The sequence below is a fragment of the Fringilla coelebs genome, assembly GCF_963513975.1.
Source record: "Fringilla coelebs genome assembly, chromosome: 2".
In the NCBI taxonomy this organism is placed as follows: Eukaryota; Metazoa; Chordata; class Aves; order Passeriformes; family Fringillidae; genus Fringilla; species Fringilla coelebs.
Window position 1 is genome coordinate 2,245,946 of NC_140029.1, and position 21,951 is coordinate 2,267,896.

The window sequence follows — 21,951 nt, forward strand, 5'->3', positions numbered from 1 at the left end:
GACTGCAAGGAAAGCACCATCCTGCTCAGAAGGGCTGATCTGGTTTATATCCTGTCAGCAGCCACTCAGACACTGCTGAGGAGAGACATGTCCCTCAACAGGAGATTGTATGCATGGCTGCTAGGTACTGTGCAAAATCCAGGGATTTTCAGTGTTCTGCATACTTTAAAGCAAAAAAAAAAAAAAAAATCAGTGTTTAAAATTGAAATAAACTTCTTTAGCTGTTAATGAATGATGATAAAGTAAAGTGGTGTTTATCTGCCATTTATTAAGGGCCTTAATACAATTAAATATTTGGTAAACAGGGCTTCTCTTCAGAGGTGATTTTATTTCTCTCTGAATCCCAGGGTATCTGATAAATTCTGGTTCCACCCACAGCTTGTTGTGAAGTGGTTCAGTGGACTAAAAGGACTAAAAGTTACTATTTTAACCTTATTTTTCTGGAAGAACTAGTGATTCCCATTATATTTGGCCTTGGTTTTGATTTATGTGTTGTGCTGAACATCTGAATGCCCTCAAACTGGGACCTGGGGGCTGTTGAAATGCCAAAGATTAAAAATGCAGAGTAAATTCAATAGAAACCCCTCAGTGCTCTGTGCTGCTCTCTGAGCTCCTCCTGCCTCTGCTTTCTTGTAGGCTCTGATATTAAAGGTGGCACTTTTGCTCCAGACTCCACCACTTCTGAAGACCATGCTGTTTATTTCTTTGGAAAATACTCTAAAGATCTTTTGGTTGAGGTTGGTGTTCATTTTATACAGATATATTCCAGATAAATTTATGATCCTTGCAATTTTAGCTCAAACTGTGTCCAGAATTATTCCCAATTATTGGTTTGTCCTTCCCTCTCTGTCCCTGTGGTTACATTTCCCTCTTTCTCAAAGCCTCTGTGCTGTATTTATCCCAATAGTGGATTGCTGATGGAATCTAAGGAAACCAAAGGAAAGCATCTTGGCTGAACCACCTGAATTATTTAAAAATGTTTCTCTGGATAAGATCAGCCCTTGAGTAGAGATGATGGAAGTTGGAATTGATTTGTTTACCCTGGATGGAAAATTGGAGTTCATTTGTAGTCAGTCCTAAACAAAATCAAATTTAGCAACACTTCAGCACTTACTAAGATGACAATCTGTCTCTGATGGATAACATTGTGATGTTTTCCTTTTTCTAGAGTTTGATTGTGATTCTGCATCAGAAATTCCCAGAGGCTGACCCAGAGGAGCAGCATCAGGCTTATCTCAAACCCTTCCGGATCCTCATCAGCCTCCTGGACAAACCTGAAATAGGTGAAGTGTTCAGCCTAAATCTGAGCAGGACTTAACAAAACCCTGCCCAACCTGTGTTGTGTGGGGGTGTGCAGGAGGCTGTTCCTTGCCTTGCCCTTCTCTGGAACAAATTCCCTCTCCAGGTTCTCTCTGGCTGCCCCACAGAGCCCTGCAGGGCATGGATGGATCCCAGGGAGGGAAATGCAAATCTGTGTCCTCCTGTAGGGTCAGCACAGCTCAGGCTGGGGGTTGTGCCAACCCCAACCCTACAGGCTGGGACAGAGTCCTGAGAGCTGCTCCAGCAGGAAAAGGCCCTGGGGGTGCTCTGACAGGGGCTGGACACGAGCCCAGGGGTGCCCAGGGGGGCAGGAGGGCACTGGCAGCTGGGCTGGGTGAGGAATTGTGTGTGCAGCAGGGAGTGTGTGGCAATCACAGAGAGAGACACAGTTGTCTGGCAGGATTTTCCTGGGAAGCTGTGAGAAAGTTCAGAGAAGAGAATGAAAAACAATTCTTATCTCCATTTGTTATGCCTGTTGTTGTGCACATGCAGAATGTGTTATGGAGATTATTTACCAAAGAGTGATTTCTTAATTAGACACTGGATGGTGTTTAGAGGGATTGACCAATTAGGTCAGAGCTGTACCAGACTGTTGGTAAGGGTTAGAAAGTTCTTAGTGAGATAGTATAGTATAATCATATAGTCTAGCTTAATGAAACAATTGATCAGCCTTCTGCAATCATAGAGTCAGTAGGAATTATTCCCTGTTCAGGGGACCATGACCACAATAGGATTGTCCCTCTGTGCTGGGGCCCCTCCAGGGCTGGGGCCAGTTCTGCTCCTGCAGGAGAGCCCTGGAGGGGCTGGAGCGTGTCCAGGGCAGGGAATGGAGCTGGGAAGGGGCTGGAGAATTCCTGAGGGAGCTGGGAAGGGGCTGGAGAATTCCTGAGGGAGCTGGGAAGGGGCTGGAGAATTCCTGAGGGAGCTGGGAAGGGGCTGAGCCTGGAGCAAAGGAGGCTCAGGGGGCCCTTGTGGCTCTGCACAAGTCCCTGCCAGGAGGGGACAGCCGTGGGGGTCGGGCTCTGCTGCCCTGTCCCAAGGGAAGGGAGGAGAGGAAATGGCCTCAAATGGCACCAGGCAGGCTCAGGTTGGAGATTGGCAAAGAAAATTTCCTTGGAAAAATGGTCAGGCCTTGAGCTGAGCTGCCCAGGGAGGTTTGGAGTCCCTGGAATTGTCCCAGAGCAGCCTGGATGTGGCCTTGGGGACAAGGTTTGGGGTGATGGCACTGGGGGATCCTGAAGGGCTCTTCCAGCCTTGATAATTTGGGGGTTCTGAGCCTTGAGCTGGCATCTGAGGGCACTTTAAAAAAGCACTTCCACCCTTGTGTCAATATTCAGCTCCATTTTTTCCTAGGGTGGACCTGCTCTCTGTGTCTGTCCATGCAGCACCAGCAGGATGAGGCTCTGCCCATCCTTATTTCAAGGGCAAATTCACTTCTCTGCAGCAAAGAATGAAACCAAAGTGACTTAACAAATTTTTAAAAATATTTTGGGTGGGGAATGATGTTGTTCCTGTTAGAAATGTATTGATTAATCTAATTTAGAAAGTAAATGAGAGGCATTGCCCTGCTGGATGTGTTGCTTGGCTGCCTGACAATCTGCATTAATCCAAAGTACAAATAAAGGGATCATAAATCCCTTTTAAACCAGGGATATTTAGCTAAACTGCATTATCCAGTTTAATCTTCCCAGTCAGAACATAAAGTTTGACTCCTTGAGCCTTAAGCCATTAAGACTTTCACTCCCTTTAGAAATGGATTTAACAATGCAACAATTATTTAAAGGTATCAAATCAAACATAACAAGCTTTGACCTTTTCTGCTATTCTTAGTCACTTAAACTTTTATATTTTCATTTTTTAAAGCACTCATTGCAATGCTTTATACACTACTTCTATTTTTTTTAATTATTCTAAATTTAGAGCACTGAAATTATTATTTCCTCCCCTCCTCTATAGACAATTCCTGGATTCTCTTTTCCCTTTCCTTGCAGGACCACAGGTTGTTGGAGATCTGTTCCTGGAAGTTCTTAGAGCTTTTTATTCCTACTGCAAAGACACCCTGGGTTCTGATCTCAAACTCAGCTACAATCAAAGTGGCAACACCCTGGCAAGGTATCACAAATTTCCAGCTCTGAGCTGAAAGTGGATCACTTTTTTAAAGTTTAATGGTTAAAATGAAGGAGTTGATGAAGTTTTGGGTTGTCACAAAGTGACTTTCAGGTCAGAGGATGAAATTTTTCTCTGGCTTCCCCTTTTCTCTACACACAATGAATTTCTCTTGGCAAAGAAAAAGTGAAGTTTGCTGCATGTGATGGGTGTTTAGTAACCACAGTGACATCAGGCTGCTGACAGAGCTCAGCCTTGTGATTCCCATCATCTGAGAGATGCTCCAGCTCCAGAATGATTTAGCCTTTGATTTAAAAAAAAAAATTAACATTTTTTTAGCTTGTAGAGAAAGGGGAAAAGAGATTTTCGAGCTCATATGATGTGAATCCTCACTGACATCTGCTTTTCTTTTTCTTTTCTCTCCCTTCCAGTGCAATCAAAGAAAACAAAAATGCTTCAGAAATTGTCAAAACAGTGAATTTGTTGATCACATCCTTAAGCACTGATTTCCTCTGGGATTACCTGACCAAATGCTTTGAAGATTGTTTCAGGTGTTTATGTTGTGCTCTCAAAAATGCCACTTCAGAGCTGTCTGTTCAGGATAATAATATTTACTGAAGCTTTTAAGGGACATCACACATGGTAGAACCAGCCAGGTCTGTAAGTTGTGTCCACAAATAATTCAGGAGTGCAACCAGGTAAACAATTAGATGGGAATTTCAACCTGGGAACAAAAGAAATTCCTTTCAAATCAACAGAAGAAGGAAAAGGGGTTGGGAGGGGAGGTGGAGAGATCTTTGTAGAAGAAAAATAAAGATACTAAATGGGTTTTAGGGCCCTCTGGTTAGATGATATCTTTCTTTTTATCATTTTCTAACTCTAAGAAAGAAGATTCTGCAATCTGAAAATTGGCAGCTCTTCATCATACCACACAGAGCTGAGGTTGTTTTGCCAGAATATTTTCCCCTGCTCTGTTAGAAACCCTTTGCCTCAGAACTGTTCAGTATTTTGTGCTGATTTTAACAAAGCTTTTTGCTTGTAACCAGAATTTTGCCATGACAAAAAAAAAAAACCTTCCATAAGAATGTTTCTTTCACTCCAGAAACAAATCCACAGGGATGAGGTATCCTCTGGAAAATGTGAGCACTCCTCCTACCATTTCAGAGCTCTGCACTCTGCTGGTGTTCCTGCTGGATGTGATTCCTCTGGTAAGGCTGGGCTGAACAATCCCTGCTCAGTGATGGATGAGATGGGATAACTCCTTCAAACATTCATTTTTTATTGCAGGAGCTCTACTCAGAAGTGCAGACTCAGTACCTGCCCCAGATACTCAGTTACATGGTGCAGTCTCTCCTGGAAAACATGGAAGTCTTGGGACTGCCAGAACTCACTCATGCCTTAAAAACCTGTTTTAAGGTGCTCAGCAAGGTGCAAATGCCCCCTTCCTACCTGGACATCGAGACAGGCAGTGGCAATGGGGTAGGTGATTTTTAACCCCTTCAGAGATGGGTAAAACCCTTTAAAATTCTTGGTTTAAAGGATTTTGGGACAGAATTTAAAATGCTAATTCTCCTTCAGCCTCAATGACAATTGCACCTGAAGGGAGCCACAGGAAAGATGGAGAGAGAAAATTTCAGAAAATTTAATTTCAGCATTGGATGGAGACAGAAAATTTCAAGGGATGGAGGGAAAGGACACAGGGAATGGCTTTAAACTAAAAAAGAGAAGGTTTAGATGGGATATTGGGAATTAGGAATTGTTCCCTCAGAGGGTGGGGAGAGTCTGGGATGGAATTTCCAGAGAAACTGTGGCTGCCTCATCCTTGGAAGTGTCCAAAGCCAGGCTGGACAGAGTTTGGAGCAGCTTTGGAGCAGCCTGGGACAGTGGAAGCTGTCCCTGCCATGCCAGGGGTGCCCCTGGATCATTTCTAAGATCCCTTCCAACCCAAACCTATAATTCTATGAATTTTTTAAGTACAACAATAAAGATTTTTGAAACTTCCCTTCTTTGGCTCCTTCCAGAGCACTCTGCTGCCTTGTTACTCTCACTGGGTGTTCAGTTCTGGCCTGTTTGAATTATTTGTGGCACTGAAGGTGCTTGGTCTTGTCTGCCCCTGAGAAGGATGGGATCTAAATGGTTTTGGAAGCAGAATGCAGTAGCTAAAAACTGAAGTTACCAAATGCAGCCCAGCTTCACAGCTGGTTGGGTCTGCAGGGCTTTCAATGAATATTTCAGTGGAACACAATGGGGCATTGTTGGTGTGCAAAGGACCATGCTGAGGAATGAGGAATAAATGGGATAAAGCAAGGCCAGGAGCACAGCCTGCCAAAATGTGCCAGCAGAACAAACAGCTGCACTGGAGCAGAAATAATGCAGCAGATGGAACACTGCTCTGGGGGGAAATGGGTTTTAAGGGAGCACATCTCTCTGTTTGATGAGTCAATTGTGAGGTTTGTAGAGATAATAAATATATAAATATATATATAACATGTATTTTATATTCTATATTTATACAGACATTGGGTTTTAAATGAGAATTAATGGAGCTGCTCTGGGGGGAAATGGGTTTTAAGGGAGCACATCCCTCTGTTTGATGAGTCAATTGCAAGGTTTATAGAGACAATAAATAAATAAATAAATAAATAAATAAATAAATAAATAAATATACACACACATATATATACATATATACATACATACATATATAAAAATATGTATTTTATATTCTATATATATGCAGACATTGGGTTTTAAATGAGAATTAATGGAGCTGCTCTGGGGGGAAATGGGTTTTAAGGGAGCACATCCCTCTGTTTCATGAGTCAATTGTGAGGTTTATACAGATATTTATATATAAAAAATACTATATATAATATATTTTATATTATACAGATATTGGGCTAATAGAGATATTGGGTTTTAAAGGGAAATAAATGGAGTTGCTCTGGGGGGAAATGGGTTTTAGGGGAGCATATCCCTCTGTTTCATGAGCCAATTGTGAGCTTTATACAGATATTTATATATAAGAAAGAAAAAAGAAAGAAAGAAAGAGAAAGAAAGAAAGAAAGAAAGAAAGAAAGAAAGAAAGAAAGAAAGAAAGAAAGAAAGAAAGAAAGAAAGAAAGAAAGAAAGAAAGAAAGAAAGAAAGAAAGAAAGAAAGAAAGAAAGAAAGAAAGAAAGAAAGAAAGAAAGAAAGAAAGAAAGAAAGAAAGAAAGAAAGAAAGAAAGAAAGAAAGAAAGAAAGAAAGAAAGAAAGAAAGAAAGAAAGAAAGAAAGAAAGAAAGAAAGAAAGAAAGAAAGAAAAGAGAAAGAAAGAAAGAAAAGAAAGAAAGATTTATATTATATATTTATACAGGTATTAGGTTCTAAAGGGAAATTAATGGAGCTGCTTGGGGAAATGGGTTTCCATGAGTGAATTGTGAGGTTTATACAGATATTTATATATAATAAATATATGTATATAATATATTTTATATTATATATTTATACAGATATTGGGTTTTAAAGGGAAATGAATGGAGTTGCTCTGGGGGGAAATGGGTTTTAAGGGAGCACATCCCTCTGTTTGATGAGTCAATTGTGAGGTTTATACAGGTATTTCATTCATTTCTACCAGGTGTCCATATATATATAATAAATATATGTATATATTTTATATTATATATTTATACAGATGTTGGGTTTTAAAGGGAAATGAATGGAGCTTTTTATAAACAACTGTGATCCTGAAACTGGGATCACAAAGAGGAATTTTTCCTTTTTCTGTCACTGCTGTTCTCCAAGTGAATCCTCTGTTGGCAGTGCCACATTAACCACATCCCTACCTCTGTTGCAGAGCCCAGTGCCAAAAGATGTTGACATAACCCTGGAGACCAAACCTGGGCTGCAGGAGGAGGAGGAGGAGGAGGAGGCTCCATTCCCCACCCTCAAGTCAGAGGACAGTGGCATTGGCCTGAGTGCCTCCTCCCCAGAGCTGTGCCAGCACCTGGGGGTGCCCACGGTCACCCTGGAGAGAGATGATGTCTGGAAAAAAGGAGGGAGCATCCAGAAAACTCTGCACTGCATCCAGGAGCTGGTGGCCAAGTTTGCCAGCAAATACATTTTTGGGATGCAACTCCAAGAAATGAGTCCTGAAGGGATTGCAGCAATAAATCTGAGTGGGAAGGAGAAAAAAGAGAATGGCTACAGGTTACCTGAGAGTGGCAACAAGAAAAAGAGTCCCTGGGATGGCAAGCAAATCACTGTGCCTCAGGTGAAGCAAATGCTCTCAGAGCTGTTCTCAGCCCGGGGCTCACCCTTCAGGAGCAAGAATTCCACTGCTCTCCTCTCTGAACACAAAAAGGAGAAGGAGGAGGAGGAGGAGTGGGACCTGGAGCTGGTGCTGGGACCCCTCAGAGGGGACTGCAAGGAAGCTTTCTCTGCAGCTTGTCACCTGCTGCTGGACTGCACCACATTCCCAGTCTACCTGTCTGAGGAGGAGATGGAACAGTTGTATCTCTCTCTGTTTCAGGGGCCTGGTAAGAATTTTCCTTTTCTGAGCTTTTTTAGGATGCAAACAGTGAGAGCTTGGCTGTTTTCAAGACTAGATTCAGTAAAAACCCTTGGACAGGGGAAATTGGCAATTAAAGCAAATTGGAAATTAAAGTCTCACCCACTTCAGCATCTGGGGTGTGTCTGGCAGCTGAGTTCTGCCAAACCTCTTAAATTCAACTTTTTTTTTTTTTTAATTCCACTAGAAAACTTAGAGCTGAAGGGAGACAAAGACCTCCTGGCCTGTACAGCCTTGCATGGTTCAGGATTTTCAGGATATCCATCCCTGTTGTCCATGGGTTGTGTCCCCAGAAAAGGATGTTTTAGAGGAAGATGAGTGTAGGTGGAAAATTTGAGCTCTAAACCATAACAGAGGCAAAATCATCTCTTACCCCAAACCCTCAGGATTCAAAGGAGTTCAATGTAACAAATAAGAATAATTCTGTACAGCTTCAGGGCCTGTTTGTTCTTGGATTTCCAGTTCATTCCTTGGCTTTAGCAGGAGCTGGTATTGACCTGAAGGTTAACTCACAAACAGGTTTGTGGAGAGATGGGAAACTGGAAAATTGGGTTCTGTTCCTCACCTCACTCCACATTCCTGCTGTCTGATGATATTCCCATCATCTCCATGGCTGAGCATGGCATGGACATGGAATATTTCCATTGCTCCCTCAGGAAAAGATGGCTTGGATTGATGTCAGCCACTTCAGTTATCATTTATAAATCCTGAAAGGAGGGGCCTCAGTGCTACTGGAAGAGCATCCATGGATGCTGAGCCCTCTGGAGCTGGTTGTGACAATGGCAGCTGGAAAACAAACCAGCAGCTCTAAATAATAAACATATTAATTGGGAATATTTATTAGGAATATGATATATTATTGGGTTGGGAATAAACATAAAGGGCAAAGCGGAAATCCTGGAGGTTTTGGGGTCCTGCAAGAGCTTTCTGCTAGGAGAAGTGGGGAAAAAATGGAGAGGTTATGGCTGCCTCATCCCTGGAAATGTTCCAGGCCAGACTTGGAGCACCCTGGGATAGTGGAAGGTGCCCCTGCCATCTGCAAGGTGCCTTCCAACCCAAACCTTCTGTGATTCCATGAGCTTTGGGTCACAGGATCTGGGCAGTCATTTTGCTCCTGTGACCTTGCTTAGAGGATTTTTGGGAGTATGACCCCAACCCTGAGGCTGTTTCATGTGGATTCTTTTGCTTCTTTTTTCTGCCAGGGTCAGGATTAAATGTGTGAGAGGCTCTCATTGGACTCAGATGTTTATCAGTTCTGATCTCTGTCACAGTCTCACACACCCTGAGCTCTGCAGCACTTCACTGCAACAAACTAAAAATGGAGCCCTGTCTCTCTCCAAGGCCTTTGGAGGACAAACTGTCCAATTAAGAAATGACACCTCAATTATTTTCACTTCTAACCCAATACCCAACCACCCGTGCCCACAATGGGGACTTTTTTATCCAATGACACAAAACCACCCAAACCCATGGAGAAGGAGGAGAAGGAGAAGGAGCAGCCTCCACCCTAAAACCTCCACCTTGCTTTCTGTCTATTCCTGCATTCTAAACCCTCAAACTCTGAGTTTCCCACCCTGTGATATCACACACTTCTATCCAAACTCCACACCTAAAATCTCAGTTTTATTATTGAATTTTGAAGCCTTCTCCACATCCTCAGGTCACTGCAGTGTTCTCTTGGGAATCAGTGCCTGGCAGCACAGAAATCCCAAAATTCTCAGTCACCAGGGTTCCAACAGTTCCAAACCCTTTCTGTCCCTTCCCTTGTGAGCAGGAGGTGATCCCAGCTTCCCTGTGTGGCTGAAGTCCCTGATGACAATCTGCTGCTGTGTCAATGACTGCTACGTGCAGAACGTGTCCATCTTCACCCTGCTGGAGGTCATCAACCACTCCCAGTCCCTGGCACTGGTGATTGAGGACAGGATGAAGAGGTACAAAGTGTCTGGCCACAACCCTTTCCTTGGCAAGCTGCAGATGGTCACCCTTCCTCCCATTGCTCCTGCAGTCCTGAAGATGATCTCAGAGAAAACAGATTTCTACCAGGTGTCCATTTTCTTTTCCTTTTTTAACTGCCCAGCTACTCTGAGCCTCTAATTCATAGAATCCTGGGATTCTGAGGCAATTTGGGAATGCCTTCTGGTAACAGGAAGCCAGGAAGGAAATGGCTCTTATTATTGATCTAATGATGAATAAATTCAGATTTAGTTATTTGCTCTTTTTCCCTAGAGAGTTGCCTGTGTGCTCTGGAATCAGCTGAACAAGGAGACTCGGGAGCACCACATTGCCTGTGTGGAATTGTTCTACAGACTTCACTGCCTGGCTCCCTCTGCCAATATCTGTGAGGACATCATCTGCCAGGCCCTCCTGCACCGCGACAAAGTAGGTCCTGAGCAGCTGCAGCTCCCTCCATGCAGAGCAGCTGGCACAACTTGGCAAGGGCATTTCTTGGGAATTGCAGTGAGGAACTTTAGAGAAATAAAATAAAATATTTTTTAGAGAAAAATATATAATATAATATAATATAATATAATATAATATAATATAATATAATATAATATAATATAATATAATATAATGTAAATATTGTATGATATGATGTGATGTTATGTAATATAAGGTAAAATATAATATAATATAAAGTAATGTAATATAATATAATATAATATAATATAATATAATATAATATAATATAATATAATATAATATAATATAATATAATATAATATAATATAACACAATATAATATAGTATAACACAATATAATATAACACAATATAATATAGTATAACACAATATAATAATTCATTTTTATTCTTTAAATATTTATACATATATTTATATTATTATATTTATTTATTTAATATCTTTATTTTGTATTTATATAGTCTATTTTACATTATATATAAAATATTTAAAGTATAAATATGTTGAACCTAATCTAAAAATTTATTTTAATAGATCTGATTTTTTTTCATTTTTGTTGTTTAAAGGATGTTTTAGGAAGAACTGTGGTTTAAATGCTTTATTTATTCAAGGGATTTAGAATGAATTTGGAACAATGTGGAGGAATGGTTTTTGGTATTGGTTAAGTGTTTATTGGTAAATTTTTTTTACTAAGTTGAAATCTTATCTATACTTTCGGGTTTTGTTGTTTTGATACACATGGAATGTGTTAAGATTATTTACCTGAAGGAATTTGGCAATTAGATTCCAGTGATAGTTGTTTATATGAATTAACCAATCACTTAAAGCTGTGTCCTGACTCTCTGGAGACAGTCATGTTTTTCTTTAGTATCCTTTCAGTATCTCTTTAGTAGAGTTACAATACAGCATTAATGGAATGTAGTGTAGTGTAATGGAGCAGTTGTTCAGCATTGTGAGTCAATGCAGTCAGATCCCATCACCCCAGATGTTGGGATCACCTGATTCTGCCACAGGTCCTGCAGGCACTGAGGCTCCTCCCGCGCTGTGGAACTGTTCCAGTGCTTCCCAAATTTCCTGCTGTTCCCTTCTCCATGTGCTCACCCCCGTGGTTGCTGTGTTTTCCAAGAGTCTGACAGGTTCTGTCCATGCTTCTACAATTCCCTGGGGTTTGTTCAGTTTGGGATTAGTGCTGGGTTTAACCCCTGGATACAAAATCCAGCACTAGATATTAGCTGGGGTTTTTTGTTCAAGCACAAATCCTGTAGTTTTTGTCAGGATTTCCCACTGCCCCAGCTCTACCAATATCTGTCAAATCACTTTATTTTTTACAGTATTTGGTCTGACAATAAACTGTATTTTAAGTGAGCCAGTTATTAATTATTTTCCTTCCCTAATATAATGACAGCACAGTTCTTTAACAGCTGGCAGAACATTTTGCCCACTAAGATTTTAACCAGTCATTGCTATTGTTTTCCTGTCCTTGCAATTTTGCAACATAAAAGCTTGCAAACATTTTTAAAGCTTTCCACCAATAACCAATGTATTCCAATTTGCTTTCAACTTGGAAACCTCCCTAAATCTCCTTTCTTTCCTTGCCAAGGGGACAAGGCTGGAAGCTCTGTTCAGATTCTCTGTCATGTGGCACCTGACCAGAGAGATCCAAGGCAGCAGAGTGACTTCCCACAATCGCTCCTTTGATAGGTATTTCCACTTCCATTTGCATTTTTTATATTTCATTATATTGTGCTTTATTCTCTTTTCTGAGGTGGGGAGGAGTTCTCTGTAGGGAGAGTAAAAAAATGAACAAAAGGAACATATTGCACTTCCTTGGAGTTTATCTTTGCAGGGCACTCTGCATACTCTGTGGTTTTTTTGGAAGGAACTTGCTGTAAAAATAGAAAGAGCTTCATAAAGGAGAAGTAGCTTTTCTGGAGAGCAGATATTTTTTATCTTGGAGTGAATTAAATTTGCCTTCCAAAGAAAATAACACCAGCTCATTGTAAAAATAAAAAATTTAGTTTAGTTTTACTTCCTATGTGATAAAATGAGATAAAAGCAAATAAATATGGGAAAGAACTTACAAAGTGGGAGGATTTGTGTGGCCTTGCTTGTACAATTCCTGAACTCAGTCCAGGAAAAGCTGCTTGGCCAAAGCTGTTTGGAGCAGACCTGAGCCATTGAGCACGCTCTGGGGGTGTTCCCTGCCAGGATTTTATTGCTGGATTTAACTTTTTTTAGGGATTTCAGCTGTCCTTGGTGCTGGTGATGCCTTGGAGTGGCTCCCTAGGACAGAGGCTAGACAAGATTAAGAGAATAAGAGCAGGTATTTATTAAAGGCCTCCACAGATGCACCTTGGGCACTCAGAAGCCTCCCAGAGGCCTCAGCCAAGCTGGACAATGGTCACCAGTGTTCCACACAATTTTCAGTTTGGTCATTCACAGATCAGGGTTTCATTCTCCACTTACAGCTTCAGGTAATGAAGTCATGAGCCCCAGTTTGCTCCCTCCCAGTTCACTTTTGTTGATATTTTCAGGGCCTGAGGCTGTAGGGTGTCCTTGGATCTCGGGCCCAGAGGGATTGTTTTGTTTGAACAAAATGTTAAGACAATGATGCCTTGAGAGGCTGCCTGGAACAGAGGCTGAGCAGAGTTAAAGGAATAAAGCAGGGATTTATTAAAAAGCCCTCTAAAGGACACACCTTGGGCAGCACAAGGGCCCAGCTGGGGCTACACCCAAGATGGACCCTGGGTCATGAGTTTTCACACTTTTAGAGGTTTAGTCCATTTCCATATTGGGGCTAATTGTCCAGTTACAGCTCCAGGTTATGCAGTCCCATCCTCCCAGATTGCTCTCCTCAGTTCGCTGCTGTTTGCACTTTTTGGGCCTGGAAAAGGATTGTTTGGTGGGACTGAACTCTGAGGAGAACTTGCTAACTCTTGACATGAAGTGCAGAGTTACACAGTAATGCAGTGCAGAATCTGGAAAACATAAAAGCTAAAACTAAAGGCATCAACAGTAACTAACACTTTATAAGGAGTTTAGAGTTATGCACTAATGTGTGAGAAATGGATTTGTAAGAATGCATTGTAAGATTTGTAAGAATAGATTTGTAAGAATCAGTGCACTAATCCATACACTGATGTGTCAGAATCCATGCACTAATGTGTGAGAAATCCATTCCTCACATCAATGCAGTACAGGATTTAAAAACCAGAGAAGCTGCTGGTTTGGAGAAACAAACACACTCCACAACTTTTGTGAAAGTTGTAAAGCTGGTATGTTATGGTTTGTTACCTTAATACTATTATTATGTTTATGTTTATTTCCCTTAATAGGACATGTGTGCTTCTGGGAACTCCAGATCCTTTTTATCTCCCTCTCAAATAACATGCATGCAATTTCACAATAGGTTCTGCATATTCATTCTACTGATTTCACGTGACATTTGCTGCTGATTTTTTCTTTATCAGAAAGAACTCCTGGGTCACCCTGCCCTGTTTCCCACAGCAGCCTCTGTCTGTTTCAGAGCTCAAGGGGCCCCCTCCTTATCTCTGTCCTTCTACTGAAGCATAGGCTCATAGTGAGAACAGGCAGTCAGACCAAACAGCTATGTTTGCAGGCTACATGCTTAACTCAAAGATGTACATTTCGCCTAAATGCAAATGGATTTCTCCTCTGGAAGATTTCCACTCGGTCTCACGGCCGCGCTGAGGCATCCCCCTCTGTCGGCAGGTCGCTGTTCGTGGTGCTGGACAGCCTGACGTGCTCGGACGGGGCCATCGGCGCGGCGGCGCAGGGCTGGCTGCTGCGGGCGCTGTCCCTGAGCGACGTGGCGCGCATCCTGGAGCCCGTGCTGCTGCTGCTGCTGCACCCGCGCACCCAGCGCACCTCCCTGCGCTGCCTCGGCCACCGCGCCTCCCCAGGTACCGCCGGGGCACGGAGAAATGGGGAGGAGGGCTAATTAATTACTGTATTGTAATATAGTACTATATACCTATATACATATATATACACACACACATATACACATATATACATTCTATTGTCATTAATATATAATATATAATATACACACACACACATATATACACACACACACTATATACTATCTATATTATACTATTTACTATATATATGTTATATGATATTACTATATATCTCCCCAGGTACCGCCGCGCAGACTCCGTGCCACAGAGAAATGAGGAGGAGGGCTAATTAATTACTTTATTATACTATAGCACTATATACCTATATACACATATATGTACACACACACACATATACACATATATACATTCTATTATAATTAATCTATAATATATATATACACACACATATAACCACACACACACTATATACTATCTATATTATACTATATACTATATATATGTTATACTATATTACTATATATCTCCCCAGGTACAGCTGGGCCTGTTGGAAAAGCGAGTTATGTGAGAAATGATGAGGTGAATTCCATGGATATCAGAAGGCTAATTAATTACCTTATTATACTATATACCTATATGTATACACACACGCATATATACATATATATATTCTATTATCATTAATATATAATATATAATATATAATATATAATATATAATATATAATATATAATATATAATATATAATATATAATATATAATATATAATATACACACACACATATATACACACACACTATATACTATCTATATTATACTATATACTATGTATATATTATACTATATTACTATCTACCTCCCCAGGTACTGCTGGGCTGTTAGAAAAGCAAGTGAGAGAAATTATGTGAGAAATGATGAGGTAAATTTCATGGATATCAGAAGGCTAATTAATTACTTTATTATACTACATACCTATATATATACACACACACATACACATATATGTGTATATATATATATTATATTATAACTAATATATAATATATATACATACACATATATATACACATGCACACAATATATACTATCTATATGATACTATATACTATGTATATATTGTACTATATTACTATCCACCTCCCCAGGTACTGCTGGGCTGTTGGAAAAGCAAGTGAGAGAAATTATGTGAGAAATGATGAGGGGAATTCCATGGATATCAGAAGGCTAATTAATTACTTTAATATACTATATATCTATATACATATATATATACACACACACATACACATATATACATTCTATTATAATTAATATATATATACACACACACATATATATACACACACAATTTATACTATCTATATTATACTATATACAATGTATATATTATACTATATTACTATCTACCTCCCCAGGTACTGCTGGGCTGTTGGAAAAGCAGGCAACCCCCGTGGCAGGGAGAAATGTTGAGGAGGACTCTATGGATATCAGAAGGCTGATTAATTACTTTATTACACTATATAGATATATATACACACACACACACATATATGTACCCATAGATATATAAAATATTATATTATCATTATATATAATATATAAGATATATAGTACATATATTTTTATTGTATATAATTAACTATTATATATACTATCTATTATATGTTTTAAATAGACTATATATACACTATATACTATATATATTATACTATATACTATATATATTATACTATATTACTGTATACCTATATATACTATATACAATATAGTATATATTATACTACATATATAATATATATTATATAAAATTTAAAAATATAATAGGTAATATATAATATATTTACTATATATTGAAAATATATACACACACTATATATATACATGTTTACAATACTGTATTACTATCTACCTCGCCAGGTATGGCTGGGCCTGTTGGAAAAGCAGGCAGCCCCCATGGCAGGGAGAAATGATGAGGAGGACTCCATGGGTATCAGAAGGCTGATTAATTACTTTATTATCCTATATTATTGTCACTCTTGCACTGTCACTGCCGTGTTTTCTGAACAATCCCCTTGCCAGGATTTCTTCTCCTGGGAAGATGAGAATCCTCAGAAAAAATAACAATATTCTTTCATTTGCTGCTCCCTGTTTTGCTGCTTTGGAATGAGGTTGGAGATTGCTTACCAACTGGTCATGTTTGGTTGGTGCCATGTGAATTGTTTTTACTCAATCACCAATCACAGCCAGCTGTGTGGGACTCTGAGGAGTCAGCCACAGTTTTTCATTCTCATTCTTGTTAAGCCTTCTGTCTGTATCCTTTCCCTTTCTTTAGTATAGTTTTAGTATAGCATTCTTTAATAAAATATAATATCATAAAAAATAAATCAGCTATCTGAGAACATGGAGTCAGATCCTCATCTCTCACCTGGTCCTGGGATCCCTCACAAATTCAACATTGTGCCAAGAATGACACAGGAACAGGCAGGAGGCAGTGCTGTAGAAAGAGCAAAGAAGCTTTATTCAAGAGGACCACGGGGTTTTTATAGAGTGATATGACAGTTTTTATTTGATTGACTAACTAACAAAAACACCTTCCTCACACACTGTCCTTGAGAAGGACAGAAAGGTGAAGTAGAAAAACACTGCTGTTGGAATGTGCCCCTTGTTGAGGGAGTGACAAAACTCTTCTTTGTCCCCTTAAAAAGGAAAAAAGCCCAGAAGTTTCTTTTTTCAATTAGGTGAAAAAGGCATCTCATAGGGCCTGGGGGGCTTCACCTCAAACTTAAGGATAGGTAATTAGACCTATCCTATTAGAAGCCAAAAAGTCCCGCCTGGGTAATTTACTAGAAAAAGAAGAGAACAAAGAAACCAATGGCTTTTGTGGGGTGTTTTACCAGGGGCAAGAACCTCTTGCACTTGGATGAGTTTTTCTCTCTTTGTTATTTTGTCTTCTATCAAACCTTTTTGTTTCCAACACTGCAACAGAAGCCATCCTGCTGATTTTTATGTCTCCAAAGGTAGCTGAGCTATCCTGGGTGTGAAATAGACCTCCCAGAGCTTATGAGACCTGGCTCAAGGAGGCTCCTATTTCACACCACCTGCAGATTGTTCTTACTTAACAAGCTATCACATCCTTACAACTCCCTAAAAATTCTCAGAAGCCACTGTGAGCAATGCTTGCTGTTTCTCTCTCTCTGTCCCATGGCATCCACATATTATTCTATGCTATATTATACCACATCTAAACTGAACCTGCACAGGCACTCAGCTGCACTGAACAGAATCTTGTGACTGCCTCCTGAGTGACACTCTGCACAGGTGCTTGGCCCTGGGAGGCCAAGGAAACAAACCACCATCACTTTGGTAAACAATCTCCATATTGCATTCTACTTTGGCACAAACACAGGAGCAGCAAATGAGATAAGAATTGTTTTGATCATTCTTTTCTCTGCTTCTCTCACTGCCTCTCTCTGGTTCAGAGCATGTGAATCCCACAGGGCCCTCTGGGGCACTGCCCCATCCATGGGATGAGGCCAGCAGGGTGAGGGCCAGTCCTGCCCTTGGCTCACCACAACCCCTGGAGCTGCAGGCTGGGCAGAGGGGCTGGAGAGCTGGAAAAGGCCCTGGGGGTGCTGCTGGCAGGGGCTGGACACGAGCCCAGGGGTGCCCAGGGGGGCAGGAGGGCACTGGCAGCTGGGCTGGGTGAGGAATTGTGTGTGCAGCAGAGAGTGTGTGGCAATCACAGAGAGAGACACAGTTGTCTGGCAGGATTTTCCTGGGAAGCTGTGAGAAAGTTCAGAGAAGAGAATGAAAAACAATTCTTATCTCCATTTGCTAGGCCTGTTGTTGTGCATATGCAAAATGTGTTATGGAGATTATTTACCAAAGAGTGATTTCTTAATTAGACACTGGATGGTGCTGAGAGGGATTGACCAATTAGGTCAGAGCTGTATCAGACTGTTGGTAAGGATTAGAAAGTTCTTAGTGAGATAGTATAGTATAATCATATAGTCTAGCTTAATGAAACAATTGATCAGCCTTCTGCAATCATAGAGTCAATAGGAATTATTCCCTGTTCAGGGGACCATGACCACAATAGGATTGTCCCTCTGTGCTGGGGTCCCTCGAGGGCTGGGTCCAGTTCTGCTCCTGCAGGAGAGCCCTGGAGGGGCTGGAGCGTGTCCAGGGCAGGGAATGGAGCTGGGAAGGGGCTGGAGAATTCCTGAGGGAGCTGGGAAGGGGCTGGAGAATTCCTGAGGGAGCTGGGAAGGGGCTGGAGAATTCCTGAGGGAGCTGGGCAGGGGCTGAGCCTGGAGCAAAGGAGGCTCAGGGGGCCCTTGTGGCTCTGCACAAGTCCCTGCCAGGAGGGGACAGCCGGGGGGGTCGGGCTCTGCTGCCAGGGAACAGGGACAGGAGCAGAGGGAACGGCCTCAGGCTGGGCCAGGGCAGGCTCAGGGTGGATATTGGGAAAATTTGCCCATGGAAAGGGTTTTAAAGCATTGGCAGGGGCTGCCCAAGGCAGTGATGGGGTCACCTTCCCTGCAGGTGTTGGAATCTGTGTGGATGTGGCACTTGGGGACAGGTTTAGAGGTGAACAGGGGGATGGTGCTGGGTGATGGTTGGCCTCTGATCTTGGAGGTCTTTTCCAGCTTTAACAATTCTGTGATTTGCCCCAAATATCCAATTTTCTAATATTTTTTTTTTTTACTGGAGTAGAGCAGGAAGTGGAGAAGCTTCTGGGAGTTTTATATACAGGAAGTTCCTGTTCCCTGTCCCGTGCCTGTTACAAGGCTGGGCTTTCAGCATCATTTTTTGGTGTCAATTGACAAATAAATGTCACACAATTAAAGCATCCACAGGGCTGCTCTAGAAACACAGAGCTAATCTATTCCTTCCTAGTTCCACAGCATTTAATCAAGGAAAACATTAGCTCTTTAATTAATTAATTAATTAATCAATCCCTCTTCTTCCATCCTTCTCATTGCCCTCCTGATCTCCACAAATAGTTAATGTTCAGGAAGCATAAAAACAGACAATTGTCACTCTTAGGGTGTCTCAGCCTAAAAGGGCTCTATGTTTTGATCCTGTTCTTTTAGCAGGAGGTTAGCACTGCTTTTTAACCACTTTAAAAGAGAAATAATTCTTGCCTCAATTATAATTCTTGTCCCTTTTTTTTTAGCCCCACTCATCACAATTAATACTGGACTGGAGCAAAGTAGCTTTATAAACTTTTTAAAAAAGGATTTATTGAATATAAAGCATGATGTGATGACTAAATGGCCCTTAAAGATAACTTCCAAGCCAGGCTGTGATATGATTTTAAGTGTGAAATAGAAATTAATTGAAAAAAATCTTTTTCTCAGACAATGTTCGTGATTGGCTTTGCAAGAAAAAGGCCCCTCTGAAAGAGTCTGGCATCTCTGAGAGCAATTCTGAGGAAAACCTTCCCTTGAGCCAGTTCACTACTGTGGACAGAGAAGCAATTTGGGCAGAAGTGGAAACTGATCCAGAGAAAGCAGAGCTGAAAGCTGAGCAGCCTGAAAACGATGGATCCTCCCAGGACACCGAGGGCGACCAGGACAACAGCGAGCACACGGAGTCCGCAGACACCAGCACAGGCCACGACAGCGACAACACCTCCTCCTTGTCCCCTTCCCTGGAGCTGCAGGAGGTGAGCAGCGAGGACAAGGAGGCTGCAGCTGATGGCAGAGAGGCTCCAGGCCACGGCAATTCCCTCAGTGCCTCCGAGAGCTCCAGGTCCAGCGCGGGGCTCAACCTCGTCAGGGCCGACTCCGAGAGGACTCAGGCCTCGGAGTCTCTGTCCAGTGACGAGGAGGTGGAGCTGGAGCTGCAGGAGATGGCCCACAGCAGGCTGCTGAGGCAGCAGAAGGAGAAGCAGGAGCTGGCAGAGGCCCTGTTCAAGCACACGCTGCTGTACTTGCAGCCCTACGACTCCCGGCGGGTGCTCTACGCCTTCTCCGTGCTGGAGGCCGTGCTCAAAACCAACCCCAAGGAATTCATCGAGGCCGTGGCCACCACCAGCATGGACACCAGCTCCACAGCACACCTGAACCTCATCTACAACCTCCTGGCTCGCCACCAGGAAGCTCTGGTAGGGCAGAGCTTTTACGGCAAGCTGCAGCCTCAGTCTCCCGCGGCGTGCCCGCACTCGCTGCTGATCGAGCTGCTCACCTCGCTGTGCCTCAGCTTCCTGCGCTCCTACTACCCCTGCTGCCTGCAGCTCAGCCACAGGGACCTGCTGGCCAACAGGGACGTGCAGGTCAAGAGCGTGGAGGTGCTCATCAGGATGATGGCCCAGCTGGCGGCCACGGCCAAGGCGGCCGAGCCCAGGCAGGTGGAGCCGATCCGGGATCTGCTGGGGAGGTGCCGGGTGCAGGAGCTGGTGCTGCTCTCGCTCTCGGCCTCCATGTACGTCAGCCACAAGCGCTACCGGCTCCTGGCCGGCGGGGCCGACCCCCAGGAGCAAGAGCTCTTCCAGGAGAGCCTCATCAACTTTGGCCACGATCAGATCTGGAGCGAGCACCCTCTCCAGATCGAGCTGCTGAAGCTGCTGCAGGTGTTGATTGTCTTGGAGCACCACCTTGGCCAGAGGCCTGAGGAGCAGGAGAACCAGTCAGACCTGTCCAAGGAGTGGCAGCAGGCTCTGAACTTCCAGCAGGCCATCGGGGCCATGCAGTACGTGTACCCACACCCCATCACCTCCCAGGGCTTGTTTGTGTCCGCCGTGGTGAGGGGGCTCCAGCCCGAGTACGGCCACGGGATGCATCCCACCTGGGTGGCCTTGGTCACCAGCTCCCTGCCCTACTTTGGGAAGTCCTTGGGCTGGACCGTGGCCCCATTTGTGGTGCAGATCTGTAAAAACCTGGATGAGCTTGTCAAGCAGTATGAGAATGAAGCTGTGAAGGCTTCTGCCAAAACATCTGCCAGGTAAGAGCCACTGTGGGGGGGAATTTGTTATTCCAAAAATTCCCCTTTCCACAGAGCTGGGAGTGTGTAGGAACTCCCTGGGTCACCACTGTGGGTCCCAGAGTTTGATCCTTAATTCCTGCTGCACCTGGAGTGAGCTGGAGACAGGATTGGTGCAGCAGCTGCAGGAAGAGAGGAGAGAGGAGCAGCAGCTCTGATATTTCTTGGCTCCCTCTGCCTTCTGTCCAAGTATTAAAGCTCCCAGATTTATGTATCCCTTAATTTTGATATTCCTGACCTGATATTCCTAATATTCCCTCCAATTTTAGCTATGGAATGGAGACAGGAATTTTGAATTAAGAAAATACCACTTGGCTTATTAACATGTTTGGGTTGTTTTTCCCCCTCCAAAAGCTTCACTTCTAAAAGAGAAAATGTGACTCCTGATTACCCCCTGACCCTTCTGGAAGGGCTGACAACCATCGGGCACTTCTGCCTTCTGGATCATCCCCATCCAACAAAAAAGGTACATGGAACCCCCTGAGAGCAGAGTCACATCCCCTTCCCTTCCAGGTGAATAGAAACAGGGAACTGGACAAGAAAATAACCTTGGAGAGGCCTCAGAGCACACCCAAAGGACTGAGCTGACTCAAAGTGAAAGGAGCCTGGAAAGTGAATTTTAAGCTTTTGTTCACAAAGATCTTGGTGATGCAAATATCAGTCCTTTGTCCTTACAAG

At 42.5% G+C, this 21,951-nt stretch overlaps 1 protein-coding gene across 2 annotated transcripts in view; it reads left to right on the forward strand.

Moving 5' to 3' along the window:
* DOP1B (DOP1 leucine zipper like protein B) overlaps window positions 1–21,951 on the forward strand; it is a 61,162-nt gene that overhangs the window by 24,730 nt on the left and 14,481 nt on the right. For both annotated transcript variants that reach the window (XM_084223519.1, XM_084223520.1), the window contains exons 7-20: window positions 1–124; window positions 637–737; window positions 1,169–1,283; window positions 3,312–3,432; window positions 3,858–3,977; window positions 4,529–4,634; window positions 4,714–4,905; window positions 7,262–7,943; window positions 9,750–10,018; window positions 10,202–10,354; window positions 12,000–12,100; window positions 14,132–14,322; window positions 19,650–21,234; window positions 21,628–21,739. In XM_084223519.1, coding sequence (XP_084079645.1) covers window positions 1–124; window positions 637–737; window positions 1,169–1,283; window positions 3,312–3,432; window positions 3,858–3,977; window positions 4,529–4,634; window positions 4,714–4,905; window positions 7,262–7,943; window positions 9,750–10,018; window positions 10,202–10,354; window positions 12,000–12,100; window positions 14,132–14,322; window positions 19,650–21,234; window positions 21,628–21,739 — 3,972 coding nt within the window. The remainder of the gene's footprint in view (window positions 125–636; window positions 738–1,168; window positions 1,284–3,311; window positions 3,433–3,857; window positions 3,978–4,528; window positions 4,635–4,713; window positions 4,906–7,261; window positions 7,944–9,749; window positions 10,019–10,201; window positions 10,355–11,999; window positions 12,101–14,131; window positions 14,323–19,649; window positions 21,235–21,627; window positions 21,740–21,951) is intronic.